Raw genomic sequence first — 25,443 nt, 5'->3', positions numbered from 1 at the left:
TATTCTGGCTGCTTCGGTGCTATTTGTGATTGTAGCTGCAATGTAAAACTATGATTTATACCTCAAATATGCACATTTTCGAACAAAACATAGATTTATTGTATAACATGTTATAAGACTGTCATCTGATGAAGTTGTTTCTTGGTTAGTGACTAATTATATCTCTATTTGGTCGGTTTTGTGATAGCTAGCTATGCGGTAAAAAAATGGTGAAAATATGCGGTTGAGTCTTTTGCTATTGTGGTTAGCTAATAGAAATACATATTGTGTTTTCGCTGTAAAACATTTTAAAAATCGGAAATGATGGCTGGATTCACAAGATGTGTATCTTTCATTTGCTGTATTGGACTTGTGATTTCATGATATTTATATGCTAGTATTTACTTGTGGCGCTATGCTAGGCTATGCTAGTCAGCTTTTTACTGATGAGGATGCTCCCGGATCAGGGATGGTGATGAAGTAGAGGTTAACATCTGCTAACCATATGTATGTGACCAATACCATTTGATTTGATTTGATTTACAGCGAATTTCATAGTTACATGATTGTAAAACTATCAAGGGAGTTTTGAAGTTGAGGGTGCAGTATTTCTGAAGTTTGCAATGAGGATGAAAACTAGCATAGTTCAGCTAGACAGCTAGTTTAGCCAGGGAAAACCGGGGAATACCAGCTCCGGCCCAGGAGACAGATTGTAGTTTTTATTCCCTGATATCAGAAGCTGGCGGCAAAAAGTTTGATTAAATAATTCAGATTACTTACATTTAAGGACAGTGAATCAATATACAATCCCGAAATAAGCTGTAACTGTCAATAGAAAAACACAGTTTAAAACTATGTTTGAGTGAACCCTGAATAAAGAAAATTAATTGTGAAGTCGGTTTCGGACCCGGTAGACTCCTCCTCACCACTCTATAGAGCTGCTGCCTCTGCTGTCTGACAAAAATCACTATTTTAGTAGTCCTTGAAAGTAAATAAGACATACTCTTATTTTCAGGTTGAGATGGCTCTCAAAGCAACTGCTCTCTATCCCTCTCAATCACACCGTCTTCTGTCTATTCTCTCCCCACACAGACCGAACAAGTAGGCGTGCAATGGATTATGGTCATTGTAGTTAATTACCACATATTATGGGCTAAACTATGCAGAATATTGGCCTGTTGGAAACTACAACTCCCTACTACATTGCACAGTTCGAGCTTGATCTGATCTTTTTGTAGAGAAACTGCGCATTGAGCTCACTGAAAAAAACAGAACGAAATGGAAATAAAATTATTTAACCGATGTCGGTCAAGTTGTTTAAAAACCGAGAAATAACAGACATTTCGGTTAATCACTCAGCATTAATACTAATGAAGATATTTCTGATTTTGATTAAGGCAGGGCCCGGGCCTTAAATTTGGCAGAAAAAAATCAGGCCTGGGTAGGGTAGTGCCTGAATGTTGCGGGCATGGGTACCCATGCAGGGCTCTAATAGGAATGGTGATTAGCAGAGTGGGCACAGGTGTAGTGAGTTGGCAGGAGAGGGGGCATGCCCAGAGGGTAATTGGGGTGTCTGGTTGCTGCCATGAGACAGAACTGTTAGATAATCAAGGAAATGTACCTTTCATTCATATAGGGTGCATATCTCAATCAACTTCCTCTCCTCATCTTACTCCTAAGTATTAAAAGATGTGTACGAATTGGAATGGAGAAAGCAAACACCTGGAGGACTGGATAGAAAAAGTGGCAAATGTTACTAAGTCGACTATCCTAGCCAAATGAATGATGAATGCCCAGTCCACAATTTTACTTTAGCCTATCCTATGATTTAAGATGAGTGCAGATGAAGGAGAGGAGAGGAGCATTTGTAGATGCTCTACAAATGCTCATACTATCAGCAAACTATCTGCTGATAAGTGTCATGACGTTGGCCTGGGGGTAAGTTTATGACAGTCATAAATACCTCTTTCCCCCTTTGCCACCACTCCCTACTATAACTGATGTGACATAAGAAAACCCATTGGTTAACATAGAGATTCTGGGAACATCAGAAGTTGGGGGAAATGAACTATATTCTGGTAATCCGACCAACTGAACATATGCGGTGGTACTTAAGGTATATTATGTCAGTTCGGTTGCCCTCTGACACATTCTCATCAATGATAGAATGACATAAACTCTACTGTGGAAAGTCTAAACATCAGAGGTATCGGATTCACATGGAATTGTTGTTTAATTCAAATGTTTGAATATTAAATTATTTGTGAAGAGATTAAATGTAATTTTAGCTTCCAAATGAGAGATTTGGGTTTTCATAAGCTTGGCTTCTGCCCGCCCCTGTGAAGAGACATGGGTTATAAACTTTTCAGACACACCCCTCTCCCTCCACTATAAAAGCCATTGACAAAAATATAACTTCCTGTTCCGGGTACATTTAGGATGACGATCCGATGTCAGAATGGTTCAGATAATAACTACAGAACTAAGCCAACATCAGCATGGACTTTGGTTGTAAATGGTATGAACTTTGAACTCGTATTCACTACAGAAGTGATACCTCCTAGCCGTTGAGTTGGCAACAGCTGCTACAAACGCAGGTTAGGAAGGACAGTCAGAGTATCCCGTCTACTACACATCGACGTTACTCCAACGTATCCAGTGACCACCAGAGACATTCTTCAAAGGACAGAGGACTCGGTTTGGCAAGATGGTCTTCCATCTACCACCAACCTACTGAAGCGCAGCTCAGAATAAATATTTATTGCATTTTCCTTTTCTAAATGGGCGGTAATTTAGAATGCATAAGATACTGTATTTACGATGGTACAGCTTCGCCTATGTTCCAGTCTCCCGCTCTTTCACTAAAATCCCGCCCCTTTTCTTTGTGTAACAAGCTGTCATATCTATTCTGCCCGCTAGGGACGTTTTCCTTTATGACGGCACTTTGTGATCAAGTTATGATTTAATTGTGTATGTGTGATTCTGTGTGATTAGTTAGGTATTTAGTAAATAAATAATTAAACCCAATTTTGTATTGCTGATTCAACTTGTTAGCCAGGATTCTTGCAGATAACCAAGGATTTACCACTTTCAGATGAGACTGAATAAAATGACGATTAATGTGACTGCTATGGATGTAAAATATTACTAAATCTTTAAGAGTTTATTCGGAAGATAACAGCTCTATAAATATTCTTTCGTGGTGTCCCTCTCTAGTTAATTATATTTACATGATTAGTTCAATCAGGTAATATTAATTACGGAGAAATTATTTTATAGAATAGCATGTCATAGCAATTAATCTGGCATAGCCAAAAACACGACATATGCAACTGCTTGCTAAGGTTACGGTTAGGTTGAGAATAAGTGTAAGGGTTAAGTTTATGGTTAGGATAAGGGTTAAGGTTAGGATAAGGGCTAGGGTTAGTAGATAGTTAGTTGAAATGTTACCAATTGTCCACCTGTAGATGCAACGAGGAGAGGAAGCCACATTATATAAATGGCGCTGGAAGGAATGGCGGCCGCTTTACGGGCTCCTGACCAACTGTGGTATTTTGTGCATTTCTTTGCACTGATCGTAACTTTTGTTGTACATGTTTCCGCCATCGTATCCTATGACCGAAAAGAGCTTCTAGACATCAGAACAGCTAACGCTAACCTCCATTTGTACGAGGACTTCAATGAGTCGGAGGCGAAAGACATATTGATTATTGCAGACCAGGCCTAAATCACGACACTCGAAGAAGGCGACGCTATAGAGGCCGGAGTGCGGGATACCTAATGAGACTAAACTGGATGAGCTCCGTTCGAGCCTATCCTATCAACGTGATCTGAAGAACTGTAATATCCTATGTTTCTTCGAGTCGTTGCTGAACAAGGCCAATTTAAATCTAGCTGTTACTTCCATACATCAGCAGGACAGAACGGCTGCATAGGGGAACGTTAGAGGAGGGCGTGTGTCACAAGGATCTCAAAGTTCCTGATTCCTGCTTACAAGCAAAAGCTAAAGCAGGAAGTACCAGTGACTCGCTCAATACGGAAGTGGTCAGATGAAGCGGATGCCAAGCTACAGGACTGTTTCGCTAGCACAGACTGGAAAATGTTTCCGAGATTCATCGGATGGCATTGAAGAGTTTACCACATCAGTCACCGCCTTCCTTAATAAGTGCATCACCATGTCTTCACCACAGTGACCGTACATACAATTGAAGTCGGAAGTTTACAAACACCTTAGCCAAATACATTTAAACTCAGTTTTTCACAATTCCTGACATTTAATCCTAGTAAAAATCCCTGTCTAAGGTCAGTTAGGATCACCACTATATTTTAAGAATGTGAAATGTCAGAAAAATAGTAGAGAGTGATTTATTTCAGCTTTTATTTATTTCATCACATTCCCAGTGGGTCAGGAGTTTACATACACTCAATTAGTATTTGGTAGCATTGCCTTCACATTGTTTAACTTGGGTCAAACATTTTGGGTAGCCTTCTACAAGCTTCACACAATAATTTGGGTGAATTTTGGCCCATTCCTCCTGACAGAGCTGGTGTAACTGAGTCAGGTTTGTAGGCCTCCTTGCTCGCACACGCTTTTTCAGTTCTGCCCACACATGTTCTATAGGATTGAGGTCAGGGCTTTGTGATGGCCACTCCAATACCTTGATGTTGTTGTCCTTAAGCCATTTTGCTACAACTTTGGAAGTATGCTTGGGGTCATTGTCTATTTGGAAGACCCATTTGCGACCAAGCTTTAACTTCCTGACTGATGTCTTGAGATGTTGCTTCAATATATCCACATAATTTTCCTGCCTCATGAAGCCATCTATTTTGTGAAGTGGACCAGTCCCTCCTGCAGCAAAGTACCCCCACAACATGATGCTGCCACCCCCCTGCTTCACGGTTGGGATGGTGTTCTTCGGCTTGCAAGCCTCCCCCCCTTTTTCCTCCAAACATAAAGATGGTCATTATGGCCAAACAGTTCTATTTTTGTTTCATCAGACCAGAGGAAATTTCTCCAAAAAGAATGATCTTTGTCCCCATGTGCAGTTGCAAACCATAGTCTGGCATTTTTTATGGCGGTTTTGGGGCAGTGGCTTCTTCCTTGCTGAGTGGCTTTTCAGGTTGTATCGATATAGGACTAGTTTTACTGTGGATATAGATACTTTTGTACCTGTTTCCTCTAGCATCTTCACAAGATCCTTTGCTGTTGTTCTGGGATTGATTTGCACTTTTCGGATCAAAGTACGTTCATCTCTAGGACACAGTACACGTCTCCTTCCTGAGCGGTATGACATCTGCGTGGTCGCATGGTGTTTATACTTGCGTACTATTGTTTGTACAGATGAACGTGGTACCGTCAGGTGTTTGGAAATTGCTCCCAAGGATGAACCATACTTGTGGAGGTCTACAACGTTTTGATTTTCCCATGATGTCAAGCAAACAGGAACTGAGTTTGAAGGTATGCCTTGAAATACATCCACAGGTACACCTCGAATTGACTCAAATTATGTAAATTAGCCTATCAGAAGCTTCTAAAGCCATGACATCATTTTCTGGAATTTTCCAAGCTGCTTAAAGGCACAGTCAACTTAGTGTATGTAAACTTCTGACCCACTGGAATTGTGATACAGTTAATTATAAGTGAAATAATCAGTCTATAAACAATTGTTGGAAAAATTACAGAGCACTTTTCAGCATTTCCTGTAAGATCGATGAGAAACTCCATATCGCAAATGTACGGTCCCTTACTAAACGTCCGCAAATGTTTGTAAAATTTGCCGACGGCGGCGGGCCGTGCAAAGGAACCAGATCTTCCGAGAAGTCATTGAACGAAGTCTCTCGGACATTCGGTTTCCGTTTGATAAAATGTTCAAATTTTCGTCATTTTTCCGCTCTCCCGGTAAATTCCACCAGATGGCGAATGGAATCTTATTGCAAATGTAAAATCACCAATCACGACATGGCCATTTCTTCTAAACGGAAAAGACTTTGAAGACGAAACTTGGTGAGCATAGGTTTGGACTAATGTGCTGTTAGCCCCGAAAAAGATGGTATCGAGGCCGCAACGCTTTTTGAATTAACTTCTTGAGCCTATGGGGGCGCCATTTCGACTTTGTAAAAATGAGTTCCCAAATTAAACTGCCTCGTACTCAATTCTTGCTCGTACAATATGCATATTATTATTACTATTGGATAGAAAACACTCTCTAGTTTCTAAAACCGTTTGAATTATTTCTCTGAGTGAAACAGAACTCATTCTGCAGCACATTTCCTGTCAGGGAGTGAGATTTCAGAAATCGAGGTCCCTGTTCTGAGGTCAGTTTATAAGTCCCCATGTAAGCCATCGGGCTACATGCACTGCATACGTCTTCCTCTAGATGTCAGTAAGCGGGGAGAATTTGAATGGAGTGGATTGCGCAATCTGGGACCTTATATAAGACCGTGGAACGGAAGTACCGTCCTTTTCAACGGTGCGCCTGGCGCAAGAAGACATCACAATGGCGTCCTGCAAACGCTTTCGTTTTAGTAGTTCTATATCTCCGGTCATGTTTTTATTCGTTATAGGTGTTAAAGACATCATAAGGTAGTTAATTTAAACCGACTTATAGCAGTTTATAGCAGTTTATTGCGATTTTCTGGGATTTCTTTGTCATGCGCTTTCACGAGTTGGACACGTCTCCAGTGGGTGGCTATCGTTAGCTGCTATTTCGACAGGAGAAGAGGACATCTTTCAACCCAAAGACGATTGTTCTGGAGAAAGGACACCTTGCCCAAGATTCTGATGGAAGCTCAGCTAATAGTAAGCAGTCTTTATGCTGTTAATTCGTACTTATGTTGACAAATGTCAAATAATAATTCCGCCATGAATTTCGGTGCGTCTCGCTTTAGCGCACGCTGTATGCTTGAAGTAACGTTAATTTTAAAAATGTAACCCAGCGATTGCATTAAGAACTTAAGCGTTAAGAAAACCTGCTCTAGAGCTCAAGTTGATAGGGCTTGGTGAGTTATGTGGCTCTAGAAGGTTCTCAGACCGAGAAACAGCCTCGTACATTTGCAATAACTTCAATTCAATTTGACAATTACGAAAATGATGACATTTAGAAAAGTCCCAGAGTCACAAAATTAGGTGCATTGAAACCGCCTTGGCCCATAGAGACGGACTCCAACGTTTCTGTCCGATGGCTCATTCAAGGACCCCGTAGCAACGCCCAGAAAAAGTAGATTTTCAGCACCAATTAAGGTCATTGCTCGGGCACCGAATGACCTATCAAGCCAAAACTCGGGATTCGGGGTCGTTTCACATAGGCCTACACATAATGTCAGACCCGCAGCTAGAACGTAACTACGTGTTTTACATTTTTATTATGGTTTAAACTGAAGGCTGATGGTTTAAACTGAATTTTGGGCCTGCTCTGAAATATGTGATAGTTGGCTTCTAAACGAGTTGGAAAAAGTGGGTGTGGTGTCAGTTTGTATCAGTTTGGTGTCAGAATGATATCTAATTGACTGATGGACGATGACTTGCTGGCTGACTTTTGTACATTTGCAATATGTTTAAACAGTGATAGACCATCACCAAATTGACATTCTGAAATCAACACCAACGAGTGATGGAGAGGTACCAGAATCACTGCCTGGCCATCCCGAGTTCATCGGGCCAGTCAATTTCGCATTCCTGCAGTTTTTTTGAGCATGTCAAATCCATGATGGTAAATGCCCATTGAAACATATTGCAAATGGACAGCCGGGCGCCTGGTGATTGGAACGGGTTACCAGGAGCACATTTTTTAAATGGTTTTAAATTCTTGGTTTAAAACCAAGAATGAGATGAGACTGAAAGATGAGACTGAAATAAGGTGACGATTAATATTGACTGCTATTTATGTAAAATATTACTAGGTCTTTAACCTCTAACGAGCCTCAACCCCGGATCCGGGATCACCCCCCACCCCCCCCACACTGATTAGCATCGCTAGCATAGCGTCACAATTAAATAGTAGCATCTAAATATCATTAAATCACAAGTCCAAGACACCTAATGAAAGATACAGATCTTGTGAATAAAGCCACCATTTCAGATTTTTAAAATGTTTTACAGGGAAGACACAATATGTAAATCTATTAGCTAAACACGTTAGCAAAAGACACCATTTTTCTTTGTCCACCATTTTTTCTCTCCACCAGTAGCTATCACCAATTCGGCTAAACTAAGATATTGATAGCCACTAACCAAGAAAAAACCTCATCAGATGACAGTCTGATAACATATTTATGGTATAGGATAGGTTTTGTTAGAAAAATGTGCATATTTCAGGTATAAATCATAGTTTGCCATTGCAGCCACCATCACAAATCTCACCAAAGCGACTAGAATTACTACAGAGAGCAACTTGTATTACCAATTTACTCATCATAAAACATTTCTTAAAAATACACAGCACATAGCAATGGAAAGACACAGATCTTGTGAATTCAGACAACATTTCAGATTTTCTAAGTGTTTTACGGCGAAAACACAATAAATCGTTATATTAGCATACCACATATGCAAACGTTACCCCAGCATGAATTCAAGCCAAAGAGAGCGATATCGTTATCATCGCCAAAATATATTAATTTTTTCACTAACCTTCTCAGAATTCTTCCGATGACACTCCTGTAACATCATATTACAACATACATATAGAGTTTGTTCGAAAATGTGCATATTTAGCCATAAAAAAACGTGGTTATACAATGAAAATAGTAGCAAAACAAGCCTGGAAATGTCGGTCGCCATCTTTGAGTGATCTAGTTTAATCAAAAGCTAATCATATACTTGACTAAAAAATACAGGGTTGACAGGAATCGAAAGACAAATTAGTTCTTAATGCAATCGCTGATTTACATTTTTTAAATTATCCTTACTTTTCAATACAGGTTGCGCCAAGCGAAGCTATACAAAACAAAATGGCGGCATAAGCGTTTAACATTTTTCGACAGAAACACGATTTATCATCATAAATTGTTCTTACTGTGAGCTGTTCTTCCATCAGAATCTTGGGCAAAGAATCCTTTCTTGGGTCTAATCGTCTTTTGGTCGAAAGCTGTCCTCTTGCCATGTGGAAATGCCCACTAACGTTCGGCATGAACTGGAAACGTGCCCAGCGGTTCAAAGTGTCTCAGAAATAAATGCCTCAAAATCGCACTAAACGGATATAAATTGCTATAAAACGGTTTAAATTAACTACCTTATGATGTTTTTAACACCTCTAACGAGTAAAAACATGACCAGAGAAATATTACTGGCTAAACAAAAGCTTGGAAGGAGGCGAGTCCGACGTCCTTGGTGCGCCAGGCGCAGGCAGCAAAGGGAAGCTACTTCCGGTATTTGCTGTTTTATACAGCCCCTGATTGTGCAATCGACTCCATTCAAAGCGTCATCACGTACTGACATCCAGGGGAAGACGTAAGAAGTGTCTGTTTCTCCATAGCATTTACACGGACCTTTAAACTGACTCCAGATCAGGGGCCAAGATGTCTGAAATCTGACTCCCTATCATGAAAAGTGCTGTAGATTGAGTTCTGTTTCACTCAGAGACAAAATTCCAACGGCTATAGAAACTAGAGAGTGTTTTCTATCCAATAATAATAATAATATGCATATTGTACGAGCAAGAATTGAGTAGGAAGCCGTTTAATCTGTAGAGGAAATTATGCTAATGCGAAACAGCACCCCCTATAGTGGCAAGAAGTTTAAGAGTTTATTCGGAAGATAACTGCTCTATAAATATTATTTTGTGGTGCCCCGACTTTCTAGTTAATTACATTTACATGATTAGCTCAATCAGGTAATATTAATTACAGAGAAAGGATTTTATAGAATAGCATGTCATGTCACTTAATCTGGCATAGCCAAAGACACGACACCATCATCCCAGACACCCTGGACCCACTCCAATTCGCATACCGCCCCAACAGATCCATAGATGACGCAATCTCTATTGCACCCACACTGCCATTTCCCACCTGGACAAAAGGCACACCGACGTGAGAATGCTGTTCATTGAATACACCTCAGCGTTCAATACAATTGTGCCCTCCAAGCTCATCACTAAGCTAAGGACGCTGGACTTCCTGACAGGACGCCCCCAAGTAATGAGGGTAGGCAACAGCACTTCCGTCATGCTGACCCTCAACACGGGAGCCCCTCAGAGTGCGTGTTTAGTCCCCTCCTGTACTCCCTGTTCACCCACGACTGTGTGGCCATGCACGACTCCATCACTATCATTAAGTTTGCAGACGTCGCGACGGCCTGATCACCGATGAAGATGAGACAGCTTACAGGGAGCAAGTCAGAGACCAGGCAGTGTGGTTCCAGGACAACAACCTCTCGCTCAACGTCAGCAGGACTAAGGAGCTAATCGTGGACTACATGAAACGGAGGGCCGAGCACGCCCCCATCCACATTGATGGGTCTGTTGTGGAACAAGGTCGAGAGCATCAAGTTCCTCAGTGTCCACATCACTAAGAAAGTATCATGGTCCACACACTTCCCATCAGGAGGCTGAATAAAGATTTGAGCCTAAAAATCTCTAGCCACCCAAGTCATAGACTGTTCTTTCTACTTCCGCATGGCAAGCAGTACCGATGCACCTCGTCTGGAACCAACAGGACCCTGAACAGCTTCTACCCCCAAGCTATAAAACTGCTAAATAGTTAATTAAAACGTTAACCAAAAGCTACCCAGAATATCTGCATAGACCCTTGTTGCACTAATCTCTTTTGACTCATCACATACGCTGCTGTTACTGTTCATTAGTTATCCCTTTGCCTAGTCACTTTATCCCTACCTACCTCAATTACCTCATATCCCTGCACTTTGACTCGGTACTGGTACCCCGTATATATTTTTCTCTCTGCAATGTTTGGAAGGGCCCATCAGTAAGCAGTCTACACCTGTTGTTTATGAAGCATGTGACAAATACAATTTGATATGATTTGATAGACTATTGAGTTCTACCCCTGATCTGCCTTGATCTCTATAATGGTAAACAAAAGGTTAGTAGAATTCACTGTATAGTTTACCCAGCAGTCCAGAGGAGGGCGGGTTCTTCTGGATGGGCTCGGCCATGTTGTCCTGGATTCGCTGCCAGAGCTGCCACTCAAAGCTGGGGTGCAGGATGTAGAAGGGCTGGAGGGGGTGGAGCCTCCTGTACCGCTGGTACTGGGCGAAGATGGGGTAGTCAGTCTTGTTGTACCACTGAGAAAGGGCAGTGGGTGGGGGTAAGGGAGATAGAAGAGAGAGGAATGGAGGGGTGGGGAGGAGAGGAGATGAGAAAGCAAAAGGGATCAAGTGGAGAAGAGAAGAAGAGGTTTTTGTGTTGGTACTTTCTGCCATGTTGTTTAAATTGAATATTCAACAACATCTACCGCTGCCTAGTTAGGATTCGGCACTCTCACTGTCACAGGCAGGTTCCATTCCCAGTCAGGGAACCACTCTTTTACGCATTATATTATACTGTGTACACACTACGCTGTATTATGTTCAAGTAAACATAGATATATTTTTTCCCCCCCTTTATTTAACTAGGCAAGTCAGTTAAGAACAAATAATTTTTTACAATGATGGTCTAGGAACAGTGGGTTAACTGCCTTTTTCAGGGGCAGAACAACAGATTTTTACCTTGTCTGCTCAGGGATTCGATCTAGCGACCTTTCGGTACTGGCCCAACGCTCTACACACTAGGCTACCTGCTGCCCCTAATTTGATATTCATATTAGTTTTTCATATGACTTTTTCACACACCTTAGGACACACATTTATTTCTTTGGATGTGAAAAGTGGTAGTAACATTGTAAACAAAATGGTGGACTCATTTATTGAACCTTTATTTAAGCAGGAAGTCATCCTGAGTCCACGGTCTCTTTCACAGATAAGCCCTGAATGATACGGAGGACCAAAGCTGCCGTAATTAGAATGAAATGAATAAATAGATAAATGCACACAAATAAATAAAAACATGAATAAGTAAATAAATCCACACAAATAGATTAAAAAAACGAATAAACACATAAATAGATAAACAATGATTTAAATAATGAATCCCACTTTCTTTAATTTTATTAATTTATATTATTTCTTAATTTATTTCTGTAATTCTTCCTCCAATATGATAATGAGGGGGTTCAAGCAAACATATGTGGGTGGTATCTAACACACCATTGCTAGATCAATGCCACGGCTCATTGATCAATTTCATTTGACTGGGCTGCGTTCAGTATGACAGAACGTGTTCAAAGTTTAAAGGCCATGTCTCACATTAGCACCCCCCAAACAATAATGTGTAGCACATATAGGTGTGTATCAATATGAAATCTCACTTTTGGGATGGAAATTGGAGATAAAATCTATTATATTGTAATGACCTGACTAGTTCATAAAGGAACAATTGTCCAGACAGAGGGTTGAGTTTACGAATTGACGGTTAATTAACCCAACTTCACACAGGCAACTGTTTGGCCGTAGCCCACGTCAAATAAATGAAGGATACCCTATGAAACAACCGTGACCGTCTCTTGTGAAGGCCAGATGTAAAAGATGGCTAAACCTGGTCTTAAATTCCAATGCTCCATCCCCCTGTCCAACCCTGCTCCACGCCACTCCGCCAACAACCAGGTTGCCCGGCATCAGAACATTCAAGGCATTCCTGTGATTGGCAGATAGCAGGTTGATTGGCATGGTGAACCCCGCGAACACTGGGTATTGGTAAGTACAACACAACCAACTAATAGCCTAACACATAACACACAGCTGTCTGTGCTGGTCGCTACACAGCCCCCCCCCCCATCACAAACAAAGTCGCTGAAGCGACCCAGAGGTCTCCTTTACCTGCGTGTCCGTGATGGTCGCAGATTGTCCAGATGTGAAACAGGGGGCTCCATCCGTGGCCGGGGGCTGCCCCTCTGGGACCCAAAGGATGAAGGCAGGGACATGGGGGACAAGGAAGCGGGAACAGGGAATACAGTCCGTGGCTCCGGGGACCCACGCGGTGACACAGGGAGGGAGACTGGGGGAGTGGGCTGTCTGGAGCCTTGTCTGCGACACCTGGGGGTGGGTGCCTGGAGAATGTCATTGCCAGAGAGGGAAATTGTGGGGGTCCCTGGGGTTTGGGGAGAAGAGGCCCCTCTGTATGGGGCTAACCTGTCCCGGTGAAGTGCCACTTTTCTCCCCCTGGGAGGAAGCTGCACCCGGTAAACAACCTCCCCTACCCTCTCCAGGACGCTGCAAGGTCCCACCCAGTGACTGTCCAACTTGGGGCATCTGCCTTTTTTTCTTCAGGGGGCTGTAGACCCAGATCAGCTTCCCAGCCACAAAGTGACTTCCCCGGGTGTGCACGTGATAGTTCCTCTTCTGCCTCCTATCTGCATTCACCAGCTGCTCTCTGGCGAAGGTGTGGGCTGTCTCCAGGCGGTCCTGGAGTCTCCGGGCATACTCCTGCCCTGGGGGAACATGAGGGCTATCCAGGGGCCGACCAAACGCCATCTCCGCAGGGGTGCGGATCTCTCCCCAGCATGAGGAGGGCAGGCGTGCAGGAGGTGGAGTCTTGGACAGCGGAGCGGCATCCCATGAGGACCATAGGCAGGTGCTTGTCCCAGTCATGCTTGTGTTTGGTAGAGACTATTGTTCCATAGAGGGGTTTTAGGGGAAATAAATCCCTCTCGTCTGAACAGTGCATGCGGTTTGCACCATGCCAGGACAGAATGTATAATTAAAAGGTTGTCTGTGATAGTTTTTATAGATTTCCTGTCCCATTTGTTAAACAATTCTGCCCCAGTGTCCTCATTTACCTCAAACTTTTCAATGTTCAACCATGAAGGAGAAGGACCATTGTCAAACCTCTGAGCCAGAAATCTAGACTGTGCAGCCCAGTAGTACATTCTGAAATTGGGGAGGTTTAAGCCCACTTGACCGTAATCAAGGGTCAGTTTGTCCAGGCTACCTCTAGGGGTTTGACGTGCCAGACAAACCGTCTGGTCAGCTTGTCGACAGAGGAAAATAATGTTACGGGCACAGGGATGGGGAGAGATTGAAACAAATATAGAAATCTGGGCAGGACATTCACTTTAATTACATACATTTTACCCAGTAGAGTGAGAGGCAAGTCCATCCATTTACACAGGTTACCCTCCACCTTTTGCAACAAGCTGGCCAGATTGAGTTTATAGAGGTTGTTCAGGTTACCATCCACCATTATTCCCAAATATGTGAATCCCATAGGTGACCATCTAAAAGGAAACTTATGCCTAATGTTATGATGGTCAAAGACAGACAACGGTAAGATTTCGCTTTTATCAAAATTGACCTTATATCCAGAGATAGAACTATAACACTGTAATAGGTTCTGTAAGTGAGAGAGGGAATGTTCTGGGTTCGTTAGAAATAAGATAAGGTCGTCCGCAAAGAGTGATAACTTATGGGTATGGGGGCCCACCTAAAAGCCTGGTTAAATAAAGGTGAAATAAATATATAAAAATGTATGAACAAAAGACTCCACTATGCAAGTATCCATTTCAATAGAATGTCAATGCGACAACTGTTGATAGATGTTGGTTGGCTACCTGCAGATTCATCCAGGGTAGTAACGTCATGAGTTGTGATGATGGTTCATTGTTTAGCTAGTTAGCAAGCTAGCTACATGTCTTAACAAAAGACTCCACTATGCAAGTAACCATTTCAGGTGAGTTTGTAAATTCAGTCTGGCTATCTACTCCGATTTCAGAGCACTCTCGTCTGAGTGTTTCAGAGCGCAGAATAACTAATGAATTTACGAACGCTCAAAATCAGTTGAATATGGCCGGTTTAATTAAATGTCGGCCCTGCTAGGGCGAGTAATGTTCAGAGAGCTGTTCTCTCATTTGTGTCTGGAAGTAGCTAGCAAGTTATCTTGGGTGCTTGACTGCTGGTATACATTTTTGTATTATTATTTCTTTAACCTCTCTTGGGTAGGGGGCAGTATTTTGACATCTTTATGAAAAGTGTGCCCAAAGTAAACTGCCTGTTACTCAGTCCCAGAAGCTAGGATATGCATGTAATTGTTAGGATAGAAAACACTCTAAAGTTTCTAAAACTGTTCAAATTATGTCTGTGAGTATAACAGAATTGATATGGCAGGCGAAACCCCGAGGACAACCATCCCCCCCCAAAATAATTTCAGCCTACCACTATTTTCAATGGCCATCACTTTTATTATAAGGCCAAGTCCTCCCAGATTGCAGTTCCTAGTAATTCCACTCGATGTCAAGAGATTTTAGAAAGAGTTTCAGGCTGGTTTTTGGAAAAATGAGACAGAAACTTTAGTTTTTCTAGGTGGCTCCCATTTTGGCTGTAGTGTTTCCAAGAGCGTGGAAGAGAGAGCGTTCTTTGGTATTTTTCTCTGGTAAAGACAATAACGATTCTCCGTCTTAAATTTTATAGTTTATTTACGTATTAGGGTACCTAAGGTTTGATTATAAACGTAGTTTGACTTGTTTGGAAAAGTTTATTAGTAACGTTTGGGATTCATTTTGTATGCATTTTGATGGAGGGAAACTGGGTGGATTAATGAGTGAAGCGCGCCAGCTAAACTGAGTTTTTATGGATATAAAGAAGGACATTATCGAACAAAAGGACAATTTGTGATGTAACAGGGACCTTTTGGAGTGCCAACAGAAGAAGATCAAAGGTAAGGCATTTTTTATATCGCTATTTCTGACTTTCGTGTCGCACCTGCCTGGTTGGAATATGTTTTTCATGTGTTTGTATGCGGGGCGCTGTCCTCAGATAATCACATGGTTTGCTTTCGCCGTAAAGCCTTTTTGATATCTGACACAGCGGCTGGCTTAACAAGAAGTGAAGCTTTATTTTGATGTATTACACCTGTGATTTTATGAAAGTTAAATATTTATTATACTGTAGTTTGAATTTCGCGCTCTGCAATTTCACCGGATGTTGGCAAGGTGGGACGCTACTGTCCCACCTGCCCATTAGAAGTTTTAATATTATTATGAACAAAACAAAAACAGAAATATGCAAACAAGAGTACATAAAATTAACAGACAGAGGTATTACATATCGAGATGCATTTTCAATTTGTCAAAAGGTTTTCTGGAACGTATTGCTTTTTTTGTTTTAACACTTCTAAATAATATTTCAATTCTATCTTAAAGAATGTGAAGAGGGGTTTGTTCTCTGCCCACATCATTTTATGGATAAATCTGCCATTAAAAATAAACAAATGAACAATGAAAGTTACATCAGGGTCCATATAAATACACATTTGTTATCAATTGCTATTTTGAATCTGTGTATAATAAAGATCTTTACAGGGGTGCTTGATTGCTGTTATTAGTACAGAACGCTCGGATCAACCCTTAAAGAGATGGGTGGGGCTAAAGCTTCAGAGGGTGTGAACGATGCTGAATGGGTGTAGACAAAGAAGGGCTCTCCAGTAGTAGTACCAAAACATTCAAAGGCCATTTTCTCAAAAGTGAGTTTACAAGTTTATCAACTTTCAAAGCAAAATTACTTTCCCATTGTTTCTCAAATGCAGTGTATGATATACCATTTTGTAGCTCTGAGTCTCTACTTTTATCCAAAGTAAATAACACAATTTCAAATTTTGCTACATAAGACCGATTTGAGCCGGTCGGTCACAATTTACAAACCAAGCATATGTGTTTAGTGAGTCCGCCAGATCAGAGGCAGTAGGGATGACCAGGGATGTTAGTAAATTGGACAATTTTCCTTTCCTGCTAAGCATTCGAAATATAACGAGTACTTTTTGGTGTCAGAGAAAATGTATGGAGTTAAAGGTACATTATCTTCTTTAGGAATGTAGTTGAGTAAAAATGTTCTAAAATATAAATAGTAAAGTACAAATACCCCTAAAAACAACTTAAACTTCTTATGGATCAAATCCCTTTAGCGGGATCGATTTGACAACATCCTGTGAAATGGCAGAGCACCAAATTCAAATAAAATTACTATAAATATTAAACTTTCATGAAATCACACATGCAATAAACCAAATTAAAGCTAAACTTGTTGTTAATCCAGCGGCAGTGTCAGATTTCAAAAAGGCTTTACGGCGAAAGCAAACCGTGCTATTATCTGAGGACAGCACCCCATCAAACAAAGACAGACAATCATAATTCAACCCGCCAGGCGCGACACAAAGATATAATTCATGCCTTACCTTTGACGAGCTTCTTCTGTTGGCACTCCAATATGTCCCATAAACATCACAAATGGTCCTTTTGTTCGATTAATTCCGTCGTTATATACCCAAAATGTCCATTTATTTGGCGCGTTTGGTCCAGAAAAACACCTGTTCCAACTCACGCTACATGACTACAAAATCTCTCATCAGTTACCTGTAATCTTTGTCCAAACATTTCAAACAACTTTTGTAATACAACTTTAGGTATTTTTTAACGTAAATAATCGATAAAATTTAAGACGGAATCAACTGTGTTCAATACCGGACGAAAACAAAGAAAGCATGTTCCAGGTCACGCGCACCAATTAATTAGAGTGCACCTGGAGTGACACAGGAAAATAACAGGGTTACTTCTTCATTTCTCTAAAGAAAAACATCAACCAATTTCTAAAGACTATTGACATCTAGTGGAAGCTATAGGAACTGCAAGAATATTTCTATTAAAACGGCCTTGCCATAGAAATCCCATAGAAAACAGATTGACCTCAAAAATAATTTTCCCTGGATGGATTGTGCTCGGGGTTTCGCCTGCCAAATCAGTTATGTTATACTCACAGACATTATTCAAACCGTTTTAGAAACTTTAGAGTGTTTTCTATCCAAATCTACCAATTATATGCATATCCAAGCTTCTGGGCCTGAGTAGCAGGCAGTTTACTTTGGGCACATTTTTCATCTGGACGTGAAAATAGCGCTCCCAAGCCATAAGAAGCATTAACTAGTGCTTTAAAGTATTTTTTACTTAAGTACTTTACACCACTGGGAGATGACGCTATGATCGAAAGGCTGACATCGGTGGATGCGGTGGATTGAGTCCATGCAAAACAACACATTTCTGTTGCTTAAACAGACGGATTTTGACGGGGATTTTTTTATTAAGCTAATTAGATTTCCGCGGGGGCATGGACATCAACTCTAGGGGGTTAATGATCTTAACAGGTCTTGAATAGTTTACTGGTTTTGAAAAGTTTTTACTGGTCTTGAATAGTATTTACTGGCCTCTAATGATCTCTACTGGTCTTCACCCTCTCCAGTCATACCTGGTTGAGGTCAGCAGAAAAGGGGGAAGGGTCCCAGGCCACCAGCACACCTGTGCTGTACAGAGAGCTGGACAGGAAGCGGTGGTCGTCTGATGCCATCACCTGCAGGACAGGTAAAAACAAAGTTGTATCACCTATTACAGGTAAGAACACAGCGTTATACAACATATTAAGGTAACAGCAGTTTTACACTTTATATAAATTTACATTTGAGTCATTTAGCAGAAACTCTAATCTAGGGCGACTTACCTTGCATTCGGAAAGTATTCAGACCCATGACTTTTTCCACATTTTGTTAAGTAACAGCCTTTTTCTAAAATTGATTAAATAAAAAAATGTCCTCAATCTACTCACAATACCTCATAATGACAAAGCGAAAACATTATTATTATTTTTTTAAATACCTGATTTACATACAGTTGAAGTCGGAAGTTTACATACACTTAGGTTGGAGTCATTAAAACTAATTTTTCAACCACTCCACAAATTTATTTTTAAACTATAGTTTTGGCAAGTCAGTTAGGACATCTACTTTGTGTATGACACAAGTAATTTTCCCAACAGTTGTTTACAGGCAGATTATTTCACTTATAATTCACTGTATCACAATTCCAGTGGGTCAGAAGTTTACATACATGAAATTGACTGTGCCTTTAAGCAGCTTGGAAAATTCCAGAAAATGATGTCATGGCTTTAGAAGCTTCTGATAGGCTAATTGACATAATTTTACTCAATTGGAGGTATATCTGTGGATGAATTTCAAGGCCTACCGTCAAACTCAGTGCCTCTTTGCTTGACATCATCGGAAAATCAAAAGAAATCAGCCAAGACCTCAGAAAAAAAACTGTAGACCTCCACAAGTCTGGTTCATCCTTGGGAGCAATTTCCAAAAGCCTGAAGGTACCACGTTCATCGGTACAAACAATAGTACCCAAGTATAAACACCATGGGACCATGCAGCCAACATACCGCTCAGGAAAGATACACGTTATGTCTCCTAAAGATAAATGTACTTTGGCGCGAAAAGTGCAAATCAATCCCAGAACAACAGCAAAGGACCTTGTGAAGATGCTGGAGGAAACAGGAACAAAAGTATCTATAACCTGAAAGGGCGCTCAGCAAGGAAGAAGCCACTGCTCCAAAACCGCTATAAAAAAGCCAGACTACGGTTTGCCACTGCACATGGGGACAAAGATCGTACTTTTTGGAGAAATGTCCTCTGGTCTGATAAAACAAAAATAGAACTGTTTGGCCATAATTACCATCGTTATGTTTGGAGGAAAAAGGAGGAGGCTTGCAAGCCGAAGAACACCAATCCCAACCGTGAAGCATGGGATGGGAGCATCATGTTATGGGGGTGCTTTGCTGCAGGAGGGACTGGTGCACTTCACAAAATAGATGGCATAATGAGGATGGAAAATGATGTGCATATATTGAAGCAATATCTCAAGACATCAGTCAGGAAGTTAAAGCTTGGTTGCAAATGGTTCTCCAAAATGGACAATGACCCCAAGCATACTTCCAAAGTTGTGGCAAAATGGCTTAAGGACAACAAAGTCAAGGCATTGGAGTGGCCATCACAAAGCCCTGACCTCAATCCTATTGAACATTTCTGGACAGAACTGAAAAAGCATGTGAGAGCAAGGAGGCCTACAAACCTGACTCAATTACACCAGCTCTGTCAGGAGGAATGGGCCAACAAGTTGTGGGAAGCTTGTGGAAGGCTACCCAAAACGTTTGACCCATGTTAAACTATTTAAAGGCAATGCTACCAAATACTAATTGAGTGTATGTAAACTTCTGACCCACTGGGAATGTGATGAAAGAAATAAAAGCTGAAATAAATCATTCCCTCTACTATTATTCTGACATTTCACAATCTTAAAAAATGTTACCCCCCTTTTTCCCCCCAATTTCGTGGTATCCAATTATTAGTAGTTACTGTCTTGTCTCATCGCTACAACTCCTGTACGGGCTCGGGAGAGATGAAGGTCGAGAGCCATGCATCCTCCGAAACACAATCCAACCAAGCCGCACTGCTTCTTAACACAGCGCGCGTCCAACCCGGAAGCCAGCCGCACCAATGTGTTGGAGGAAACACCGTACACCTAGCGACCTGGTCAGCGTGCACAGCGCCCGGCCCGCCACAGGAGTCGCTAGTGTGCGATGAGACAAGGATATCCCTACCGGCCAAACCCTCCCTAACATCTCTGATGTTGCACTTATGCTGGGATAGTGTATGACCTAGAGGCTCACTCCCCTCAGTGAGCTTGTCCAGGAGTGGGGTCAAGAATGGGTTTTACTTGAGATGGGGGTATCTGGAGTTGACAATTGATTTATGCCATTGGATGAGTTGGTGTTTGTGCTATGAGTACCAGGAACGAGATCAGAAACTCGTCTTAGGAGCCAAACTGAAAGATAATTTATAGCGAATGCTATCTGGCTACGGGATACTCCTTTCTCATTTAAAAAGTCTCACCTTGTGACACGTTCTAAACATCTGTGGTTTGTTATGTAGGCTAGGGGGTGGATCTTTGCTATAAAAGATCTCAGTAGCCTTTGTGTGGTGGCTCTCAACGGATCATCTGAGGTTGATTCGTCGACCAGCCACCGCTATTGCAAAGCTCTCACTAATAAAGATTCAGTTTAAGTATAAGGAAACCTGGCACCATTTTTCAGCAGCAGGGACTGAGTGACTAGTCAGGTTGACCGAAAGATGAACGGAGCAAAGTACAGAGAGATCCTTGATGAAAACCTGCTCCAGAGCACTCAAGACCTCAGACTGGGGCGAAGGTTCACCTTCCAACAGGACAATGACCCTAAGCACACAGCCAAGACAACACAGGAATGGCTTCGGGACAAGTCTCTGAATGTCCTTGACTGGCCCAGCCAGAACCAGAGCCCGAACATCTCTGGAGAGCCCTAAAATAGCTGTGCAGCAACACTCCCCATCCAACCTGACAGAGCTTGAGAGGTTCTGCAGAGAAGAATGGGAGAAACTCCCCAAATACAGGTGTGCCAAGCTTGTAGGGTCATACCCAAGAAGACTTAAGGCTGTAATTGCTGCCAAAGGTGCTTCAACAAAGTACTGAGTAAAGGGTCTTAATACTTATGTAAATGTTGTATACTTTTTTTAAAATACATTTGCAAAAATTTCTAGAAGCTGTTTTTGCTTTGCCATTATGGGGTATTGTGTGTAGATTGATGAGGGGGGGGGACTATTTAATACATTTTAGAATAAAGCTGTAACATAACATTTGGAAAAGGTCAAGGGGTGTGAATACTTTCCAAATACACTGTAGGTAACAACACAGCTTTAAATCACCTATACAGGTAAGGACAGAGCTTTATATAATCAATATACATGTTGGTAACACAGATTCACAGTACCAGTCAAAAGTTTGGACAGACCAACTCATTCCAGAGTCTTTCTTTATTTGGACTATTTTCTACATTGTAGAATAATAGTGAAGACTGAGGACATCAAAACTATGAAATAACACATTTGGAATCATGTAGTAACCAAAAAAAGTGTTAAACAATTCGAAATATATTTTATATTTGAGAATCTTCAAATAGCCACCCTTTGCCTTGATGACAGCTTTGCACACTCTTGGCATTCTCTCAACCAGCTCCATGAGGTAGTCACCTGAAATGCATTTCAATTAACAAGTGTGCTTGTTAAAAGTTAATTTGTGGAATTTCTTTCCTTCTTAGTGCGTTCGAGCCAATCAGTTGTGTTGTGACAAGGTAGGGGTGGTATAAAGAAGATAGCCCTATTTGGTAAAATACCAAGTCCATATTATGGCAAGAACAGCTAAAATAAGCAAAGAGAAACGACATTCCACCATTACTTTAAGACATGAAGGTCAGTCAATCTGGAAAATGTCGAGAACTTTTAAAGTTTGTTCAAGCTCAGTCGCAAAAACCATCAAGCGCTATGATGAAACTGGCTCTCATGAGGACCATCACAGGAAAGGAAGACCCAGAGTTACCTCTGCTTGCGAAGGATAAGTTCATTGAAGAAATTGCAGCCCAAATAAATGCTTCACAGAGTTCAAGTAACAGACACATCTCAACATCAACAACATCAACTGCAGCAATTTGACCTTCATGGTCGAATTGCTGCAAAGAAACCACTACTTAAGGACACCAATAAGAAGACCAGACTTGCTTGGGCCAAGAACCACGAGCAATGGACATTAGACTGGTGGAAATCTGTCTTTTGGTCTCATGAGTTCAAAATTGAGATTTTTGGTTCCAACCGCTGTGTGAGGAGGAGGTGTGATAGTGTGGGTGCCTTGCTGGTGACACTGTCTGTGATTTATTTAGAATTAAAGGCACACTTAACCAGCATGTTGCAGCGATACGCCATCCCATCTGGTTTGCACTTAGTGGGACTATCATTTGTTTTTCAACAGGACAATGACCCAAAACACACCTCTATTTGACCACAAATGAGAGTGATGGAGTACTGCATTAGATGACCTGGCCTCCACAATCACCTGACCTCAACCCATTTGAGATGGTTTGGGATGAGTTGGACTGCAGAGTGAAGGAAAAGCAGCCAACAAGTGCTCAGCATATGTGGGAACTCCTTCAAGACTGTTGGAAAGCATTCCTCATGAAGCTGGTTGAGAGAATGCCAAGAGTGTGCAAAGCTCTCATCAAGGCAAAGGGTGGCTACTTTGAAGAATATAAAATATATTTCGATTTGTTAAACACTTTTTTGGATACTACATAATTCCATGTGTTATTTCATTGTTTTTATTTCTTCACTATTGTTTTACAGAAAATAGTAAAAATATAGAAAAACCCTTGAATGAGTAGGTGTTTCCAAACTTTCGACTGGTATTGTATATCACCTATACAGATAAGAATACAAATAAATACACTGGTATTATCACGTGCAGAACATTCGTAGAGCTGTGGCTGGGCCTCACTAGCATTATGTAAAAGCTTCATGCAGTTGTTATTCATTGACAGCGTATTGTTTGTAGACCATGTTAGCATGGCAGCCAGAATCAGTTTGGAACTGATCCAGGTGTAGACAGGCCACTCCTTGTTAGTATAGTGGTGAGTATCCCCATCTGTCACGTGGGGTTCAAATACCTTACGGAGAGGCACATCTTTTCCCACTCCAGCGTAATCATATTTCCTCCGAGCTACCCCTTATGTAATCTTGGAATATGGAATCGTAACTCGATATTACTCTTTTACTTTGACAAATCAGAATAACGAAATCTGAGCTGTTGTGGGACACCTGGGTCATATTCACTAGGCACCAAACGGAAGAAAACTGACTAAAACAGGGAGGGACTATTTTAACTTTGTAAAGATATGCTTGTTTATGCTTTCTGTTGCAAAGCGTTTTGCTATGGTAAGTACTAATGAATGTGACCCTGACCTGAAATAACAGCCATAATTGTATTCTGAACTAACAGCTGTAGTCATAGTCAGAGTCCGTGGCAATCCTGTTTGTAGAAAATAGAACGGAAAATGCCGCACACTGCTACTCATGCTCCCACGTGATATTTATCTACAACGTTTCGACCCTTAGGTCTTCATCAGGTATCGAGTTCTTCAGCTTTAATCCTGTTTGTAGACAACGTTCTCACAATAACCAAATCGATTCCGAACTGGCCTTGGCGCCACTTAACTCGCATAAGGCTATCAAACATGTCTAATCACCATCCAGTTGTTCATGTTTCACAAACCAATCCTTTATAGATTGTCCTTCTTTGAAAGAAGGTCACAGCCAATAGCGTTGCACGCCTCCATCTTTCAAAAGACGAGGTGTGACTAATGGTTAACTCAGCCAACCACCTGAGAAAAAAAGAGTGACGTCCAGACAGTGCATGATCGAGACAGAACTGTAGCTAGCTAACTAGCTAGCCAACTTTCTACAACTTTATCCTGGACTATCAGCTATCACCAGGAATTAATATGAACCCATTTAGCATCTCTAGGCCTCCACACATACAAGCCGCTGATGCGCGCCTTTGGAACAGCTACATTTAAAAAAAAAAAGGTCTAATAAATCTGTTTAATATATGAAAATGTATTTCAGATTAACAGAATATGAGTTGGCCTACTGTATGTTAACTGGCTTTGTGCCATGCTATGTATTCCATAGGCTGTAGGCTTGTTGTCACGAATACCACCGAAGGTGGCTCCCCTTCCTGTTCGGGTGGCGCTCGGCGGTCGTCGTCGCCGGTCTACTAGCTGCCACCGATCCCTTTTTCCTTTTCGTTTGTTTTTGTCTAATTGTTTTCACCTGTTCCTTGTTGGGGGTTTTGGGATGGGTGTTATTTAAGTTTGTTTAGCCCGCTGGTGTTTGTGCGGGCTTGTTGTTATTTCACGTTAGTGGTGTTTGTGTTCTTTTGGGTTTTCGCTGTCCGGTATTTGAGTAACTATGGTTTTGGGTTTGTTGCGCCTGTGTTTTAGGCTTCACCCGTGTTTGTAACTGGTTACATTTTCGAAAGGGCATTAAAGCGTTTTTCCCGTCAACCTTCTGCGTCTGACTCCACACCCATCACTCTCCAGACGTTACACTTGTGTAACAAGGGTTGAATTTTATATTGTATAATTACACAAACTCTTAATAGTTCCCATGCCTGATATTAGTGTGCATTGCTTTTGTTGACGTAAGTGCCCTTTTTAATGTTGCACATTTCCTTCTACTTCTGTATTACCCCTCATAAACATCCCCTTCCCCCCTTACCTCTTCCCATTCTACTGTATCCATGTGGAAGAGGTAGGTTAATGTTAAATTGGCCCATGGAAATCCTCATCAATCGACGTTAAAACCCAGCTATTGAGTTTATATAGTTACTGACATTGTAATATTATGGTCTTCTACCAGTATATTATGATTTTATGCATTTATTCACTTTTTATCTGTTGATTTGTGAATGCTGTACATGCTAGCTGGTTACTGTACTGTTCTCTGTGCATGTTGTCATTGGACTAGTATGGCTATTCGTGTCCCCTGTTGTTCATTTGTACTTTAGAGGAGTTGGTGCAAAAGGGCAGCACAACATTTCATTTATGGATGTTTGCTTCTTTATCAGGTATGTCACCTGTTTTTGTTTGTCTGGTTATGTTGACAATATTTACTGTCCATGGTTAGCTAGGTTCGCAAGTGCATGTCATTAACTGTACGTAATGCCTGGCTGTCATTT

The 25,443-nt window shown here is 41.4% G+C and overlaps 1 protein-coding gene across 1 annotated transcript in view; it reads right to left on the bottom strand.

Annotated features, from left to right (window-relative positions):
* The window catches only part of st6gal1 (ST6 beta-galactosamide alpha-2,6-sialyltranferase 1), a 100,643-nt gene that overhangs the window by 12,357 nt on the left and 62,843 nt on the right, over window positions 1–25,443 (bottom strand). The window contains exons 5-6 of the mRNA XM_039006195.1: window positions 18,260–18,361; window positions 11,047–11,221 (exon numbers count right to left, since the gene is read on the bottom strand). Coding sequence (XP_038862123.1) covers window positions 11,047–11,221; window positions 18,260–18,361 — 277 coding nt within the window. The remainder of the gene's footprint in view (window positions 1–11,046; window positions 11,222–18,259; window positions 18,362–25,443) is intronic.

The sequence above is a fragment of the Salvelinus namaycush genome, chromosome 12 (genome assembly GCF_016432855.1).
Source record: "Salvelinus namaycush isolate Seneca chromosome 12, SaNama_1.0, whole genome shotgun sequence".
Classification (NCBI taxonomy): domain Eukaryota; kingdom Metazoa; phylum Chordata; class Actinopteri; order Salmoniformes; family Salmonidae; genus Salvelinus; species Salvelinus namaycush.
This window is presented reverse-complemented; position numbering and strand designations above follow the sequence as displayed.